Here is a 19,600-nt window from a genome sequence, read left to right as displayed (position 1 = left end):
GTGCCCTTTGCGTGGACGTGCGCAGCCCCTAGATCTGAAGCGGCTCCAACAGCATAGGCTTGGCTTTGCCTCCCTCAGGTGGGATACCTAGAGGTCTCTGCCTACCTCAGTCAATTGTCCAATCCCACCTGGGGTAGGTGTTGCCAAGGAGACCAGGCCAGGTAGGGGAGGGATTACCTGCCCACACAAAAGAGGGAGGATCTTACCTGGGAATCCTCACTTTGCTCCAGAGTGTTGTTTAGGTGCTTTATTTACCTCACAATACTCTGATATTAACATAATTGATAAAGTGTCTAAATGTTTACCAAGTCCTGTACCAAGATTAAAAACGAAACAAGACAGCCGTTGCTCTGTGGCTTACAATCTAAAAGGCACGACACAATAAGAAAAAGGAATGGGGAGGGAAGATGAAAGCAATCAAATTCAAGTAGCTGTTCTAAAAGTTACGAAAGCTCAGTAGTGTCTTTTGATCTGAGCAGGCAGGCCTCCCTACCTTTCAGCACACATACATAAACAACCCAGCAGCCCTATGATGCAGTGTAATGGGCACTTTTCATACACGCGGACAAAAGAACATGTGGTTTTGAGCAATGATTTTTTGAAGACGCTTAATCCTCATGTAATTATAGGCTGCATAAAAATGCCAACTCCTAATCTTACAGTTACACAAGATTAAGCCTCAATGGCCTTTTCATGACTTCTGTCAGTTGCATAGTGAACAATGATTGCTTAATTTAAGTATGGTTTTAGGACTCAGATACCAAAACCCAACAATACATGCCAATGGTTTTTTGAATGACTCCTTGTCATGTTTTCAAAGTAAGAATCCATCATTTTCATAGTCTGCATAGGACATCCCACATAGGTGTGTTTCTTTATTATTTCCTTGTGCCTCTTTCACAAGCAACAGGTAAGCTTCTCTTGGAAGGGAGAATCCTCCAGATTTAAGGCTGTGATCCACTGACTTATATGTATACAGGTGGGACAAATAACACAGGACTGAAAAATGAAGCAAATACACAGACAGTACCAGTTTCACAATAACAGCCCAGCCCTTCAAAATCCAGAGCCCAAATGGTTCTTTTAAAATTATCATGCACAGACTCTTCTCTAACTAATGTGAAACCCACTGAATTGTCTAAGATGGACTCTCAGACTAAGTGCAGTCAAACTGCCTTTTCGTGTCCAGACACTTCATTGATGATGAGGTTTTGCTAGGCTTCGGCATAGACCTTTCTTTTCACTTCACACAATGCAACAGAATGGCCAACAACATTATCTAGAGGTAATTCATCTTTTAATTATAATGTTTCTAACTAAGGCCTGACTTGCAGATTATTTTCCTGGCATGATAACACCATTTCAGCTTTCATGTGGTGAATACTCAATCTGAATATGCATTTCATACAGTGAGTTCATCATATTATAATTTCGTTGGTCTATGCTGGCGTGGTAAATGCCAGCTTTCGCTATGTGGGAGTGCAGTTAAATAAAATTGTCACAAGATGAAGTAGACATAGTATAATTACTTTAAGGCAACTTTTCCAGAGCAAAACATAAACTTGATGATTGGGTCTGAGGGTCACACAGCTCCCTCTTTCATTAAGCTGACCAGCATTAATTATTATGGAATTAATAATTAATAAACAAACAAACAAACAATACTGACAACAACCACTTTCAACACACCCGCCATCTCATTGCTCTTTGCAATAATCTGGTAACATAGTCCAGTATTATTATGTCTGTATTGCAGATGGTAGGCTAAAGCTAAGTGGCTTGCCTAAGAATAAGCTGCAGTGACATTTGAAGTGGATTTTTCCCAGCTCATCCTCACTTGTTTGCTTTCTTATTAAAAACAGTTCTTTTTGTTAACATCTTCCCTACATTAACTCAAGAACTATTCATCTTATACATTAGCATACCCTTTTGAATAACTACAGCAGGTGTGGGGAATCTTTGGCCCTCCAGATGTTGCTGAACTGCAACTCCCATCATCCCTGACCATCCCTGGCCATGCTATCTGGGGCTGTTGGGAAGTGTAGTAACATCTGGAGGGCCAAAGCTTCCCCACACCTGAACTACAGTCTATCTGGTCTTTTCCTTATCAGCCATAGAAGAAAGCATACCTGTTGTTGAAACACCCCTTGTTCTCAGCGATCAACACCATCAGCTTAAGAAAGCACCATTAGGCTTTGTTCACTTGTCTCTCCCCCCCCCCCCCGCCAGGATCCCAAGATTGGCAATAACCTGTGACTTATTCTTGTTCATATGGTGTACAGAAGCCGGCCATACCTTTGCTGGTCTTTTTACCAGGGTGTGTGTGAAAGAGAAAGACAGTACATACAAGTGATAGAGGGAAGTGCTTCAGTAAATTCAGATTATGTGCAAAATGAAATGTATCTATCTATCTATCTATCTATCTATCTATCTATCTATCTATCTATCTATCTATCATCTATCTCTATGAATCTATGGCTTTGTCATTAATAAATGATCCCCCCAAAGTGTTCTTTGACAAATCTTCAAAGCACTCTGGAAACATTTGAGCAACCCGAAAAAACAAAATTTATTTATTTATTAAATTTCTATACCACCCTGCATCAGAGGATCACAGGCCAGTTTACAATATAAAAACACAAAAATAACAACATAGTAACAAACAAAAACAATTACCCCTCTCCAGTTTAAAAAGCCATATACAGTATATTGTTTAATTAACCAAAGGCCTGGGAGAAGAGGAACGTTTTAAAATTCCATCTCTGGGGGAGGGAGGGAATAAAGAGGTTTTTACTTTCTTCCGGAGACTTCACAGCAGCCTTATAACAAGAGCTATGCTCTGTCAGCGCTGTGTCCGTAGATGGCTTGTTATTACACAAATCCTCAGCTCCCTAACTGCAGAATATAAATGTGCCGTTATTCATGCGCCTTCCACAATGTATTTCCCAGCCACAAGTCATGGGTGCTGTTAAAGCCTAGTGAGTATGAATCACTTCGCTGCTATAATTGATGTGTTTATGTTATTTATCTGCTCAGCTGCCTTCCATGATTAATAGCATGCAGGCGTGCCCGGACGGCTCCAAATGTTGTATTATTATATGGCTGTCATATTTCATACAGATGGATCTTCCTGACGATGAGCCTGATCGATTAAGCAACAGAATGTTGCGCTATGACCCAGGCCAAGACAAATGGACAGAGTGCCCGCCAATGAAGTACTCGAAATACCGCTTCAGCACAGCTGTAGTCAACAATGAGATTTATGTCCTGGGTAAGAGCAAACAGATTTTTAACAGATAGGGCGGCCACTTTTTATTTTCCCCAGCAATTTGCCTCTGCCAAGTGAAAGATTTCACCCCTTCTCTCTCCGTATTGTAGGTTAAAGAAAAAGCACTGGGACAAGAGGAAAGTACACTTGCGGTCATAGGTAGGGAACCTGTAGCCCTCCAGGTGCTTTAGGACTCCAGCTCACACCATCCCCATCAGCATGGCTGAGGATTATTTGAGTTGGAGTTCAGTAACATCAGGAGGGCCACAGGTTTGACACCCAGGCCCAAAGTGGTGATAATATAAAGCCATTCTAAAAGGGGCCCCAGGTATCAGTGAGCTAAGAATGGCCCACCTTTCTTTCTGCCATTCAAACAAATATGTACAGGAGCACTAGCAAAATAAGAAGAGCTCTCTCCATGTGCATTTGTCCTTATTAATTTTGGGTGCTCTCCTTTCGCATATTTTTGAAGCGAGGCATTTTAAGGCAAGCACGTTGTAATTCTCCCTTCAAGCATCTTGGGGAACAAACAAGGGATTTTTGTTGACACATGATGACACAGTTTTATTCACAAAGAAGGAAAGGGAATGGAAGAGAATGGGAATAGATGAAGAATTTTATGCCCCTATGGGGCCTGAGCATGTTTCTTTTCATTGTCACTCTAAATCGGGGGGGGGGGGGGGGGGCTGGATTTAGTCCATTTTGCTTCCCCTCCCTGCTGAATACCTGATCAACATGATTTCTGCTAAGGTCCTAACTACTTGTTATAATCAAATAGAAGCCCAACATGCCTCTTTCACAGGAAAAACCACCTGGGGAGTGAATGATTGGGAGCAGAGAATTAATGTGTGCAAGGGGGGAAAAGGCTGAGCCTAGTCTCCTTGCTGTTTCCGCCCTCCCAATCTTGCATCCCAAAGTGGCTTTTCCTGGGAGCAAAGGGCCATAGGGCTAGCTTATGCACATTTTCATTTAACATATAGTTTAGACCTAAAAGGGCTCTGCATGTACATCCTCATTGCTATATGCATGCATCCTTCAGCAAAGGTGTCATAATTTGGACCACATGGGGCAGAATTAGATTTAGTCAATGATAAAGGGTTCATGACTCATACTAGGATGGATGCATAAGCTTTTCATTTCAAATATACAGATCTCTCCCAAAACCGAAGTTCATGAAGCATTTGTGCTCGACCTTCAGTTTTGGATTGAATCAACACTAACTCTTTTCCACCCGATCTGTTGCTGATATTCTCTCAAGAAGGAGATTCAGTCTGCAACACATCCTGTCAATTGTCAGTCTGTGCTCAATTTCCTGGCTTTCTCACACAAAATCAGATGTGGTTTTTTTCCCTCAGCACCACTGCAAACTGCCAAAAAGAAATTGCAGTGGCTTTATTCCAGATTTACACTTCCTAGTAGTGTAACAATTTTGGAATGATTTTCAACAGTTTAGGTTGAAAACTGTCAGGTAGTCACAGAAGATTCCATTTCTTTTAACTGCATATTTACCCTAGGCTTGGGGTGTATGTCCAACCCAACTTTTTCTATTTTAAAAGGGTGAGCAAAGAGTGTTATGGCTAAACCAATCTTTACAATAGGGATGGAAAACCCATTGCCCTCCAAATGTTGTTGAACTCCAGCTCCCATTAGCCCCGGCCAGCATGGCAAATACTCAGGGGTGACAGGAGTTGTAGTCCAGCAACTTCTGGAGGGCCACAGGTTGTCTCCTCCTTATCTAGTTACAGGCAGAATGTCATTGTTATTTTGCATTGTGATTCCAGATAACATCATGTAAATATGGCATGCAATTGGGGTTTGGTGGGGGCACATTCAATGATGAGGAACACCTAGATTTACTGCAAGCTGATGTGAGTTATGAATCTTTGCTTTAAAGGCAATATCAAAGGTGTCCTACCTGGACAGAGAGAAAGGCAGATTATAACATTGCAACATGCAAGTTGAAAGTTTTCTTGTGGCACAATCTTACGCATGTTTGGTGAAAGTCGTCCAATAGAATTTAGTGGGGCTTCCTTCCAGACAGGTTTACATAGCATCGCAGCCTTATTCTGGCTAGCTCAGCTCTTGATCATTCCTATGACAGCAATGACAGAATGAGAATTGCAAGAGCTGGAGGTGACAGGCAAAAGAATGGTGGCTGCCGTGAGAACAGAAAACTCACACAGCTTGCTAGTCTGGGAGCCATGATTCCTCGAGACATTAATTGCTTCACAAGTGTCAAACAGCTGTGTTCAGAAAAGGATTCACAATGGTTCCCCCCTCCAAAGAGGAACTGTTAGGATTGTGACAGGCAGGAGCTTTATGTACTGCTGCTTTGGCAGTTTAGTGCTAAACTGCAAGTGTGGTTAGCCATGCCAACAGGGCTAGGCCAGGAAGACACTTTTGCTGCCTCCACTTTGGCCACCAGAAACAGAAAAATCTTACAAGGGCGTCTTCCTCTTGTTGATGGCAAACATAAAACACTAATACATTCCATATTAATTTACTGTCCTTTCATAACACAATCAGCTGCCTGAGGTTGACACCTCACTTTGCGTACGGGTAGGGCTGGCCCTGCAGAGCAAGAAAAGGAGGGACCATGTTTCAAGGGCATGTTTCAACACCCTCCCATCAGATGTCAAAGAGATAAACAACAACCTGACATTTAGAAGACATCTGAAGGCAGCCCTGTTCAGGGAAGTTTTTAATGTGTGACATTTTAATGTATTTTTAATCTTTGTTGGAAGCCGCCCAGAGTGGCTGGGGAAGCCCAGCCAGGTGGGCGGGGTACAAATAATAAATGATGATGATGATGATGATGTTGCTAATCAAACATGAGAATTTATTTATTTTCAGAAGTTATATATTGATATCCCACCCTGCCTGCCACTATGGTAATGGAGCTCAGATTGGTTTGCAGCAACTTTAAAATTACACAGAAATGGATACAGCAGTAAAAGCATCCTAAAGCAAGGGGTTAAATCACTAAAACTTCTCAGTCCAGCAGGTCAATCGCCTTCCAGAGTAAAAATGTATTTGGGCCCATCTGCCGTATATATTTAAGGCCCTGCTGTATGACTTCATGGCTTCCCCAAAAGAATCCTGGGAGCTGTAGTTTGTTGAGGGTGCTGAGAGTTGTTAGGAAACAATTTCCAGAGTTTCCAGCAAGATGGATTGTTTAACCACTCTGAAAATTGTAGCTCCGGTTTCCAGAGCGATGTAACAAGAAATCCCTCTTCCCAGAGAACTCTGAGAAAGCGTGTTCTCCAATAAATGAGAGCACGTGTTGCGGTGTGGGCCACCAGGCCAGGCCTCTTGTTGCCAGGCAGGTTAATAATTGTTGCCTGGCATCATGATTGGGTAACCGGGTTGCTGGGGCAAATTGTATGTTGCAAATTGGGTGGGAGGGACCATAGTCTTTAAATATTGGTGCACTCTGGTTTCTCTTTCTCTTTGCAGAGTGCATCGGATCAGAGCAATCTTCTCATGTCTGGTTACATTTCTTTATTTTCCCCCTTCTTTTGAATCCTCTCTAGTCCCTTAATTAATCTAATTTCCCTTTTTTTTCCTGTTTGATTTCTCGCTCCATCCCTTACCCTGCCTGTGGGAAGATTCTCCCTGTATCTGTGGCTTGCCTTTCCCTATAGGGAGAGAGCCCCCATTAGGAGCTTTCTTTTGCAAAAAAGTTTTCCCCATTTTTTGCCTGTTTAATTGTGGGGCTAGTCAGGGCTGTTCCCAGCTCGGCTGGTATCACTTTCGTTTATAGTATCCCCAAAGGTTGGCTTTATTTTGGGTGCATGCAGTGCTGTTGGCCGAGTTTTAATCTAGCCTTGGGTGGGCACTCTATATTGAGTTCCTTTAATATTGCAATGAGACTAAAAGGCAGAGAGCTGAAGCAGGGAGGCCTTCACGGCCTGCTCGGCCTGCACATATTTTTCAAGCCTAAGCCTGCTACAGTTAGCAGTACAGTAAATTGTTAAGTCTCTGTGACATGTGACTCATTCTCTCTATTAAGAATGTATCTGTTTGTTTGCAGGCTCACTTGTTGCTAATGTATATCTTAGGTAGACAGAGTGGAGCCAGAGGCTCTCTGTGCCTCCAATGAGCACTCTTTGTATGCTCTTTAACTATGCTGTTTCTGAACAAGTTTATTTTCTTCAAGTTTGTTTTGCCCTGATAATGGCAACTGCCATTTTAGAGGCGAGCCGTTGTGGCTTAGTGGCTAGAGTACAGGACTAGGACCTGGGAGACAGGGTTCATATCTCCCACTTAGCCATTGTTATAACAAAGCAAAACAAGCTGCTCCTTTTGGACTATTTTGTTGCTGGGTAGTTTGGCCCATTTGTGATATTGCTCCCAAAAAGAACTCTGGGTTTCTTGAGGAGGTGCTTCCCTCTAAAGGGCTAACAGGGGTACCTGGACAGGCGGTGGGCTGCCTCGAGTTTGTTATCTCATTGGAAACATTTATGCTGGCCTAGCAGGTGATCCTAGGGCTTGGCCCGCTTGGCCCTAGAATTTGATGGCCTCTGGCAGCGTTTCTGGCCTGAATAGTGTCCCCATGTGGTGCACAAAGCATTAGTTTCACCTGTTCCTCACATTGGTTAGGTTTTTCTTTTGCAGACTATGACAGGGCCTTTGCAGATGCCTCCAGAGCTTGCCTCTCCTGCAGAGGATGACTTGCTGATGCCCCAGGTGCCTTCTTCCAGAAGGAAGCGTCTTCAGAGGCAGGAAAAAGCAGAGCAGGGATGATGCTTACACCTCCTTGCAGGTAAATCATCCCTGGGCTCTGATGATGATTCAGACATCACCTTGGACCTCTCCAGGGGTCAGGGTGAGGCTGTTCCGGGTCTCTAGGGATCATCCTGGATAGCTCAGCTGGTCAGTGTATGGTGCCAGTAATGCCTAGGTTGCAGGATTGGTCCCTGTATGGGACAGCTTTATGCTCCCTCATCACTCTCCCTCATCACTCTACTGGTGGTTCCTTCACTGTGAGAAGCCAAGTTACAGGGAATCAGGTGGAGGGCCTTCTTGGAAGTGGCATCCGCCCTGTGGTACACCCTCCCACCAGATGTCTACTACCAGACTTTTAGAAGACATCTAAGGCAGCCCTGTTTAGGGAAGCTTTTAATGTTTGATGCATTACTGTATTTTAATTTTGTTGGAAGCTGCCCAGAGTGGCTGGGGAAGCCCAGCCAGATGGGCGGGTACAAATAGATGATGATGATGATGATGATTACTGTTGTTGTTGTTGTTGTTGTTGTTGTTGTTATTATATTGTGGGAGAGTGGACTAGATGATCCTCGGAGTCCCTTCTAACCCCATTATTCTATTAGTGGTAATTCACTATGATGGGAATGTTAGATGCAGGGCTGCCATCACCCCCTCAGCTCGCTAGGATCGCAGGAACAGGGACATGTGGACCACTTGCGCAGCTCCACATTTTAAATGGAAATTCCCTGAGCAATAGAACCTGAAGCTGGTATGCAGGAAGCTGGCCCGGTGGCAGCTTTGTTGGGACTTCTTTAGGGTTTCTGGCCAGTGTTGGCCCTGTAAATTTACACATCATGGTGGCAACACAAGGCAGGGCATCTTGCCCAAGCGGGGGCTGGCAAGCAATAACTCAATACCTCTCGCCCCTATTTCCATAAAAATATCCTCCTTGAAAGCCTGGCTAAAAGGTTATCTAGATGGGTCAGTGATTTTGTGCTTGTGGGAAGGGTTTTCCCAAGGTTTGGGATTCCTCTGGCTTTTCAACCAGTGGCTCAGAATACAGCAACTCAAAAGCCAGTCAGAGAGCTACCTGTGGTAGCAAGTAAGAAGGTTAGGAAGCAGCTTTCATTGGGACGTTTGGTGGGATCCCCTTGATTCTTCTCCTATTCCTGATTTTCATTTATCCCCTTTGGGGATCGTCCCTAAGAAAGCCCCATATAATCCATATTTATCGCATCCCAAAGGCACCTCAGTGAATGACTCTCTGGAATTTGTTCCGTGAAATATGCATCTTTGGATCAGGCAGTTGAGCTTACCAACAAATTGGAAGTGGGCCTGGTTGGCATTATGCGATATTGAATTGGCTGTTAGGCTGCTGCCGGTTCACCCTCAAGATTATAACTAGTTGGGCTTTAATTGGATGGTCCTTACATTGAAAAGGCAGTGCCAATGTGTTGCGCTACAGGCTGTGCAGCACTCGAGTCCTTTAGCGTCTTTCTGGATTGAACATCGCGAGTCAAGACTTGTTTAACTGGGGGTACCATTATTTGGATTATCTCACTGGCTGGTTTGTGTGACACCAGCCCCTGCTTGGGCTTACTGGATGCCCTTTTTATTCCCTGAGGAGCTGGGTGTTCCGTTGGCAGTGGATAGGACAGTGGCTCCTACTGCCCCCTTTAAAGTATTTAGGGGCTAGCTGGATATTGTTGCTCATACCTCTGCTTGCCTGTGGAAAAGCTGTTTGCCGTGAAGGACGTTATTCTTGTAATACTTCCTCTGATAGCAAATGTTGCTTTGTCAGATTCTATCATTGCTAAGTCAGTTAAAAAAATAAAAATAAAAAAATTGGCATGCAGGGTGGTTGTTCCAGGCTGCCCCTTCCATTCCTGCTCGGCCAGGTGGTCTCATGGTCCAGGGTCCCTTCATCATCCTGTACAGTGGCCTTGAGCCTGGCAGGGCAAGGCTATCTCATGTGACCTAACTATTCTTGAGTTCTCCCCATTGTAGTGTCAGCGCACATCTAGACTGAGGAGTACGGGGACCGCCAGGTCTGCCTTGGTCTGATAACCAGGCAGTGTGAGGGTCCTGGCAAAATGGTCCTCATGCTTTGGCAGAGTCTCCGCCCCCTTTTATGTGCTTTCCAGCTGCACTGCTTAAGGTGTAATATTGTGTTTCTGCTCGCTTTATTACGGGATCATCTAATGTTTTCGCTGTCACTCTATCCCGTTTTCAGTTGGAGAGCTTCAGATCCTGGGCTCCGGACGCCCAGCTATAGCCGGATTTTCTGGAGCTCCCGTGGCGCTTTGGCAACAATTTATAATTAAGAGGAGTAGTAGCTTACATTTCCCCTTCTGCTTTCAGGTCTTATGAGAAGGCCTGGACTGATTCCTTAGCGTTTAGCTGGCAGTCCTCAGCCATTCAGAGGAACTTGCCTCCATTCTCTGAGCAGGACCTGCAGTAATTGGCCTACCTGCTGCAGATCGGATGCACTGTTAAATCTATCAGAATTCAGTCCACTGCAATGCCTGCTAGAGTAAAGCTTTAATTTTTCAGAGACCCTTCTAAAAGTGTGCCGTGCGCAGGGTCTCGGAAGGTTGGAAAAGACTCCAGCCGTCACAGGACTGCAGGCAGGAAGCCGGTCAATCTTGACCTATGCAGTATCCGCAACAAGTTAAGACTTGTCTCCTGGTTCTAAATCTAGATGAGACATATTTCAGTATTCCATTGTAATTTTGGTGTACTGAGGGTTGGGGAAATTGTGTTGGAGCCAGCACGGGGCGGAGAGTTTGGAGGCTTATTGCCTCAGGATTTTTCCTTATCTGCTTTGGAGCTTGTCATAAGTGTCTGGAGCTCTAAGTCATACCTAGTGAGCAGGGTTGCCATCATCAGGCTTCCAGTCACGGGTAAGGTGGGCCCTTGCCCTGTTATTGAATACAGAAATATTTGGCTTTTTGTTCCCCTGGGGGGCTGGCTCGATCCTAGAAGTTGCTGGTTCTCATGGGTTGCTCCTTCAGGATATATGCGTTCCCCTTTTGGAGTTGAGACTTGTAGTGCGCAACTCCAAAACTGACCAGCTGGGTCGGGGGGAGGTTGTCCGCCTCCCAGCGACTGGGGAGGTGGGCTCATGCCCGGTCAAGGATGTAAGGAAGTACTTGGCCTTGAGACCTCCTGGGGACGGCCCGCTACTCATGCTTGAAAATGATCACCCTTTGGCGCAACACTACTTCACAAAAGTCATGCGTAAGGCCATCTCTGCTTGTGGGATCTCGGCCTCTGGTTTCGCCCCTCATTCCTTTCACATAGGTGCAGCGACTATGGTGGCCCATTGGGGCTTCTCAGCTGCCAGGATCAAGGATTTGGGACATGGAAATCTGATGCTTTCAAGCGTTATGTGCGAAACAAATGCTGAGTTTGGTACTAATGCTTGTTTGTTTCAACCCTTGTAGATCCCACGCTGGTCCGCATCTGGATAGTGGGACACAGCATTGTTCATTGGGCTGGCAGCAGAGCGAGGCAGTCTGCAAGGGGAGCGTGTCTCGGCCTCCCACAGCACATGCAAGTGTCATGGTTTTCCAGACGCGGAATGTTATGGGGAGAGTTTATGCCGCTGATTGGTCGCCGGCTGCTCTCGGACCTCCCCACCCTATGGCCATAGTGGTGCAGCTGGGGGAAAATGATGTGGCAACTATTGATTGCCTTGCTTTGCACACCTCAATCCAAAAAGGGATTTAGAGGCATTGGCAGCCTTATTACCTTCAGTGAGAATATTTGGTCTCACCTGTTGCAGAGGCAAACCTGGCGCGGTGTTTCCCGCCCGGAGGCCGCTGAGAAGGCCAGGATATGCATTAACTCTGCAGTGTGCAAGAAGATTTTGGAGCTGGGTGGGCTGGTTATTCCCCACCCCAGCATTTATTTCAAGGCGGCAGCCCTTTACCGGGCGGATGGAGTGCACCTTTCTGATTTGGGGAATGATTTGGTTGGATGCTGTGGCTAAAAAATTAGGTTCCTGGTTGGGTTTGTGAGTGGTTGGCGGCGAGCGTTAAAGCTCGGGTGGCGGTTAGGCATTGGTTATAATATGCTGGTGGTGGAGGGGTTCAGGCGGTGCCTGCCCCTCCTATTGCGCTGAAGGGAATTCCGTTAAAGGAATCCTGGGGCTTGCCATGATTTCGTCCAATCCCTGTTATGGGACCAGGGCCGCCCAATCCCTGTTATGGGAATCCTTGTTATAGGACCGGGCAGGCAAGCTTTCGGGGAGCTGCTGGGGTGAGCGGCGTGGGTCCGACGCTTAGCTCAAATGACCCCCAGTTTGACTTTCTCTTCTACTGGCTACCGATCGGACCTCGGGATGTCAGTTCTGTCCCAGGCGGGGGGACAGATAGTCATAACCAATGTCTAAACAACCACTCACTGATTTTGTATTTTAATAAAGTTGTGGCCAAAATAGTGCCCAAAAACCAAAACTAAAATTACGTGTTATGTGTGAAGTTATTTGAGGAGTGGCCTGGGGACCTACACACGCAATTATATCTGTGAGGGGAACAGAGCTCTCCTGACAATTCTCAGCACCCTTAACAAACTACAGTTCCCAAGATTCCCACTGGGATGATATTGCTTAAAGATCATAGTGCGGGTGGGGCCTTGGCTGGTGGAAGGCCTAGAGACAGGGCCAAGGGGATCTTCCGAGATTAGGAGTGCCATCATCTAGTACTGGCTTTTATACCGCTTTTTAACCTTATTTTCCATTGCTGTTACCCTGTGTGAAAATATTATTGGCAGTAGACCTTCCGTTACCTATTTTATTTGTATACCACTTGGTGTGCTTTTTGAGCGGTTTATAAATCTTCTGAATAATAAATAAATTGAGCATTTTACAAAACTACCCCTGGATTAAAATCATGTCAAAGTGATAGCTGCGGCTAAGTGGCTGGCACCATAGGAATGTCGCTCTGTGAATTTCAATTTATCTCAGGGGTACATTTCCTCCCAAAGCAAATGTATAGCCAGAAGAAACCATGCCCAGCTTTCATGTTTTTAATGTGATTGGCAGGCCTTCAATGATCTACGTGGGACTCATTCAGTGTTCCCAATGCTGCACATGCGGCTCCTTACAACCTTAGTCTGAGGTTTCTGACTTCGGCTACTCAGGCATATAAAATGCTGAAATAGATGGACACAAATCTGATCCAAGATGACAGTCCCCTTACATTCCAATGAGAATGAAGCTCAGGTTGCTTGGGCATCTGATAGCATTATTAACTGGGAACCTGTGCTGTGTCTTTGATCAGATTTCCTGTCTTGATGCATTGGTTAAAAATCCTCAAGACTCCCTTACTACTTAAATGCCACACAGTCTTTTGAAGGAAATGAAGAGCATTTCCTGAGGTTCCAAACCCTTTATTCTTTTCACAGTATTTGACTGATCTTAGCTCTTTCTCTCCATATTTTCCCAGGAACATAACTATATTTGTTCAGAAGCCCAAGAAAGAGTAGTATTGTGTTCCTAATGACAGAGCCAATTGAATTCAGCCACTTTTTGGAAGAAAACCAGATGGGGGAAGGCACTGTTTGAGGTCATGCATTTTAATCTCTCACATTAAAAAAAGAGAGAGAGAGGCAAAAAAAAAAAACCCCCTCACAGCTGAGTCTGTGAAAACTCATTACTAGCAATGGGCAAATTAGAAAAAAGCCTTGCCAAGGGCACAAACTTAAAAACACTCCCAGAAGAATGACAGTCTGTGAAATATAAGTCATCAGCAAGGGCTACAGCCTTACCATTAGGGGTGTTCATGCTGCATTGTTTGCCTGTTATGTAATCCCTGGTTTTTTTTTATAAATAAGAACATACAGAAGGAATTAAAGGAGAAATCCTATTAGAAAAGGCTTGGAAATCAAAGAATCTTTGTTTATCCTCCTCAGTCTGGAATTCCACCTCATTAAAATCCCGTTTTCCCTGGGGCTCTTGCTGAGAGCTTCTTTTTAAAGTTTTAAGCAGTTAAGTGAGGTTCAATTAAATTCTGAATATCTCCATCATAAAATACTTATTTGAAACAGCACCCAGGGATCTCTCCAGAAAGAAAAGTTAGAATAGGCAGGAAGCTGCATTGCTCTAGTAAACAGGTTTGGTTTGAATAAATTACACTATTTCTAAAGTAAACACATTACTGTATTTATTTTAGGAGTTTCTTAGAGTGATAGCAAATCAGCTCAGTTCTGGTCTGTGTGTTTGACAGTGAAGTCAGTGATTTACCAAGAGCTGACTGTGAAACAGTAAAAGCTGTGAACAACTTTAACCCTCCATTTAACACACACACACAAACACTCTCTCTCTCTCTCTCTCTCTCTCTCTCTCACTCACTCCTGGGAACTGTAGTTTGTTCAGGATGCTGTGAATTGTAGCTCTGTGCAGGGTAAACTACCATTCCTAGGATTTGGGTGGGATGTGCTTTAAATGTGTGGTGTTTATACAGCCTCTGTCCAGTTTCTGGAAACAAATTATGGGAAGTATTTAGGTGGGCTTCTGTTTGCTATACCTAGCCCAGTTTCTCCCTCCTGTCTTGCTGCCAAGCTCGCTAAACCAATTGTGCGGCTTAGCACACACTTATCCTCTGATCCCAACCACATTTACTTTGGAGCAAGTCCTATTGATGTTGGTGGGATTTACTTCCAGATAAGCCTAGACAGCAGCCTTTCTGGCCCAAGGGGCAACCGTAACAAATTGAAATGCTTTTCCATTTCAGTCTTAGAAGAGCTTGCCAGGTCTATCTTTATTGCTTCTTTATTTCTTCATGAACCAGTTATGCAGAGCTGGTTTACAGAGAATGAGAGAGCAATGTATGGGCTCAGGCTCTCAGCTTGACTGCTGGGACTAGTGAAGAGAAATGTTACAAGAGAGATTACAGCTATTAAACCCATTGTGTATTCCAAAGATCAATTTAACAGTGAATTATTTGGAGAGAAAGAGAGAGAGAGAAAAAGATTAGTTTCTTTCCCTTGCTCACAAACTGCGCTCAGTTGCAGGAGTATCCCCCCCTTTTCTTCTTCCATTAAAGAGGCAGCACTAGTTGTAAAGCACTATTTAAAAAAAAAATAACATCAGCAACTCACTGATTGCAATTAATGAGCTTAAGGAGGTCAGAGTTACTATAGTCTCCATGTGACATGGAATTCAAGGTGTCGTTTTTTGAAAAAGGTAGGGAATGAACAAAAGTTCAAACGTTTCAAAAGAAATGTTTTTGCTCATGTCACGTTATTGAGGTAAGACATTGGGCTGGAGAAATCGAAGGTTGTTTGTTTGTTTGTTTATACATTTCTATCCCACTTCTCCTACCAGAAGTTCAGGGTGGCGCATTGTGGGCCATGCACTGTTCTGTGGGGTGGTTTTGCCTCTAGTCTATTATTTTTAACAAGTAGACAATTCTGAAGATGCTGGTAGGAGTAGAAACCTGACTCTCTAGCCAACCACGCAGCCTCTCCTGTTTCCGCCAGGTGCACCACACAGACTCCTAACACCTGTGCCACTTCTAACACCTTTGCTGCAAGCTGGCCAGCCTTGCAGTTCAGGGCTGAAATGCTGAGGATAATATCCTTTCACTGACACCACATTGTGTTTTTACATCCAAAGCTTGCTTGATAATCCCAGCTTCTTAATGGCTGTGTCTTCCTTCCCATTTATATATGTGTTTTATAAACAGAGATTTGTTAAAATTTAAAATCCATTAAACTCATTGCTTGCAGAGCGAAAACGCTTTTTGATTGCAGAGCTATCCAAGCGTGATATAGAAAGCTCGGAAGCATTAATGGCTTTGATAACACAAAGATGTCTCTGCTGGTTTGCTGTAGTTATGCTGTGACATATGAACTATTTCCCAGATAAAACAAATAATGTTCTTTCTTCACATTGAAGGAGGAGGGGAAAGTGTATTTATGGCACTAGGGAACGCTGTTTGGATGAAAATTCTGCCCCTTTTTACATGATAAAAAGACAAGCCCAGACACACTGGGTGGTATTAAGTTTTACTCAGAGTAACCCCATTGAAATTCGTGGACCTCACTTGGGGCTCATCCACACTTTTGTTCCCCTGGGAAAACCCACTGTTTATTGCTGAATCAGAGCAAACGGCAATCAGGTTTTCTGCGGATTGTCGTTTGTTCTGATTTGTTACTTAAGAGTGGGTTTTCCAGGGGAAAACAGAGGGGCAAAGACAAAAACTGCTTGGATTTCTGCCTAGAAAGCACAGGCCAAGCAGAAGTGTGGACGAGCCCTGAGTCTGAGTAAGACATAGCTGAATATCACCCATAGTGAAATATTTCAGATATTCAGGCAGCATACACACCATACATTTAAAAACAATGGCTCCCCCCCCCCAATGAATCGTGAAAACTGTAGTTTGTTCAGAATGCTGGGAATTGTAGCTCTGCGGAAGGTCAACTACAGTTCCCAGGATTTTGAGGGGAAAGTTGTTGTCAGGGACTCAGCAGGAGCGCAGGGAGGAGAGGAGATGGAGAGCGAGGGGGAGCAATCCGAGGGCAGCGTAGGAGAGGATGACAGCAGCCCGATAGATTCCGTGAGCCTCTCCAGCGAATCGGAAGATTCACAGAAGGGGGCGCCGATGGGCAGGGCAAGGGGGGACCCAAGGGGGACACCCCAGAAACAAGGGGCCAGCGGGGACTCCCAGAGCAGCAGTTGGAAATCAGGACCAGCTTCCCCACCAGAGCGTAGTGGGGGGGAGGAGTCCCAGGTATCAGAGCCCACATATTCACCACCAGCGAGAGAAGATGAGTCAGGGGTGGCCACGCCTCCATCGGAGAGCGAGGGAACGGTCAAGAGGAAAGTTGCAGGCTGGGCGCGCGCGCCAAGTTCAAATGTACAGGCGAGCGGCACAGAAGGTAGCCCGGATAGGGAACCAGGTCCTAAAGCCCGCCGGAAGGAGGGGGAAGAATCATCAAGGTCAGCGTCAGAGGAGTCCAGAAAGGATGAAACCCTAGCGGGCAGGAGGGCCCAGAGGAGAAAGGAACTTAGGAAGAGGTGGAGCAAAGCGAGAGCCTTAAACTGGTGTGGAAGGGGCGGAGACTCAGACGGGACTTCGCCGGTCTAGGGTTGAGACGTAGAGCTGCGCGCTGCGGCTTTAAAATGGAAACTGAACCTCAATAAAGACTTTTGTACATAACTACAGCCTAGCGTTGGTCCTCTGTGAGCTGGGACCTAGAGGCAGCTCTGACAGTTGTGCACTTCAAATGTATGGTGGGTACGTAGGAAGCCTTTTTCTGACCTAAAAGTTTTCCAGCTGCATGGAGATTTTGATGCAGAAGCCATCCCCTGCATACATTCTCCAGGCGGCAGAGCTGCAAGAGAAACTGCATTCTTGAGCTCCCAGAGTTCCTGGGAGGAAGAATGGACTGTTAAGCCACTCTAGGAATTGCAGCTCTGTGAGGGGAATGTGGGAGTCTGTAAACAACGCTCAGCACTCATAACAAACTACAGTTCCCAGGATTCTTTGGGGAAAGCCATGACTGTTTAAAGTGCTGTGATACTACTTTAAATCAAGCAAAAGTCAGCAACAAATCACATGTTCCAGTAGAAGATGGGGGCGTTTCTGATCACTGTTGATCCATAGGTCTAATGCACTATCAAAATGGGTAGATGTGGGAAATGAACTGCACTACTAGCTCAAAAACAACAGCAGCCCTTTGATGACATACTTTCTTATTTTGGGGACTGTCCTGTTTTTACTGTCACTCCTGGGAGACGCACCAGGAAATGTCATGGGCAGAGCATATCCACACAGGTGTGTACTGTGTGCCTCTGTTTCTTCCGGCACTTTTGCTGAAGACATGCACATGATTGGTCAGATTCTAACATTACTTCATCCCTATCTACAATGCTCAGTTCAAAGGGTATGTGAGACACTTCTTTCATTATTTCCTGTTTACCTGCAGCATTTTTTAACTGCAGTTTGCCATGCATAAATCCAACATAAAATCGAAAATGTAAATCATCATAAAACAGTCAGTTAAAATAATAGAAAGAGCATTCCACGGAAGAAGGTGACTGCACACCATCACTCTCCCCACAAAAGGCCTGGAGAAAGAGGTGTGCCTGCACCCGTAGATGAAAAACCAACCATGTTGGTGTGAGATTCACCTCAGACAAGGGGCCACCACAGCAAAGATCCTCTCTCACGCACCACTGCCCTTGAACTTGGCAGTATTGCACTGGAACAATTGCATTCCACTGTTCCCTGCCTTGGATTCTGCACAACAGCACTCTGAACAGCCCTAAGAATCACAACCAAACAATATTGTGTTTTCCCAGCTTCAAAATATTGCATGTTAGGTGCTGCTGCTGGTGGGAATACTAATTCAGATAACAGCAACATTCCTTTGAGGAAATACATTTGGATCTGCCACAATAAATTGTTATCAACTGATTGCCTAGGGAAACCCTTATTTGTGTAAACTCAAAAATCCTTATTTGCATAAACACAACCCAAGAGAAACATCAACACAGGAGAAAAGGAACATTGAAAAATTAATAATAACCTTGATGCACAGCTGCTAAGTGGGACTCTTCCCTTTTTTAATTTATAATGATACCACCATCTCATTAAAAAATCAGGTCAGTGCAGACCCTCCAAGTGTCCCTATTTTCCAGGGATATCCCTGATTCAGAGAAGCAGTCCAGGTTTCTGATTTTATCCTGAAATATCCCGCTTTTCCTTAGGACGTCCCTATTTTCATTGGCGAAATGCTGGAGGGTATGGAATTATCTGACCCCCGAGCTTTCTGAAGGCAATCCTATGTAGGGATTTTTTTTTTTAAAAAAAAAAAGTTTCATGTTTTACTATGTTTTTACATATGTTGGAAGCCGCCCAGAGTGGCTGGGGCAACCCAATAAGATATGTGGGGCATAAATAGTAAAATTATCATTATGGAATGGGATGTCCCTGTTTTCATCGGAGAAATGTTGGAGGGGATGGCAGTGTACAACAAAATGTATACAATAAAGCACTGTTAAAATAAATCACTGGCTAATCGAAAGAGTTTTAAGCAGCTACTTAAATAGGTCTGTTGGCATAACAAGGTCTTCAAGAGATGCCTGAAAGTCAAAGGTGAGGATGCCTGGCGAATCTCAGCTGGAAGAATGTCCCACAGCATGGGACCAGTGACACTAAAGGCCCAACTTCTAGTTGAAGCCAGTTGGGCCTCTCTAACACATAGGACACCTAAGCATGCTTCTCCAGATGATCATAACTAGTCACAATCATATATCTTTTGGTGTTGCCCTTAAGCACCAGCAATGCAGGGAGGGCTTTTGGGCTGGAGAGAGCCCTACAGTCAGCACAGCTGCCCTTCATTGCAGGCAGAAAGCAGGTTCCCCCCAAAATCAACAAGGAGCCTTGTGTCACCTTAAAGACTAGCACATTTCATTACAGCATAGATTTTCAAGTCTGTGAAAGCTTGTGCTACAATAAAAAAAATATGTGATAGTCTTTAAGGTACCGCATGACACTTGGTTGATTTTGCTGCAACAGACAAGCATGGATGCCCCTCTGGAAAAGCTCCATCCACGGTTCTTTGTTATATTGCAGTGATGGTCATATCTCTTATTAGGATTTAGGCTGGAGT

General features: G+C 44.7%; 1 protein-coding gene across 2 annotated transcripts in view; it reads left to right on the top strand.

Annotated features, from left to right (window-relative positions):
• Positions 1-19,600, top strand: part of KBTBD12 (kelch repeat and BTB domain containing 12) — a 76,762-nt gene that overhangs the window by 19,584 nt on the left and 37,578 nt on the right. For both annotated transcript variants that reach the window (XM_079964549.1, XM_079964550.1), the window contains exon 4: positions 3,121-3,271. In XM_079964549.1, the coding sequence (XP_079820675.1) occupies positions 3,121-3,271 (151 nt within the window). The remainder of the gene's footprint in view (positions 1-3,120; positions 3,272-19,600) is intronic.

The sequence above is a fragment of the Podarcis cretensis genome (genome assembly GCF_951804945.1).
Source record: "Podarcis cretensis genome assembly, chromosome: 2".
Taxonomy (NCBI): Eukaryota; Metazoa; Chordata; class Lepidosauria; order Squamata; family Lacertidae; genus Podarcis; species Podarcis cretensis.
The sequence above is the reverse complement of the archived record's forward strand: the minus strand, read 5'-3'. Positions and strand labels throughout refer to the sequence as shown.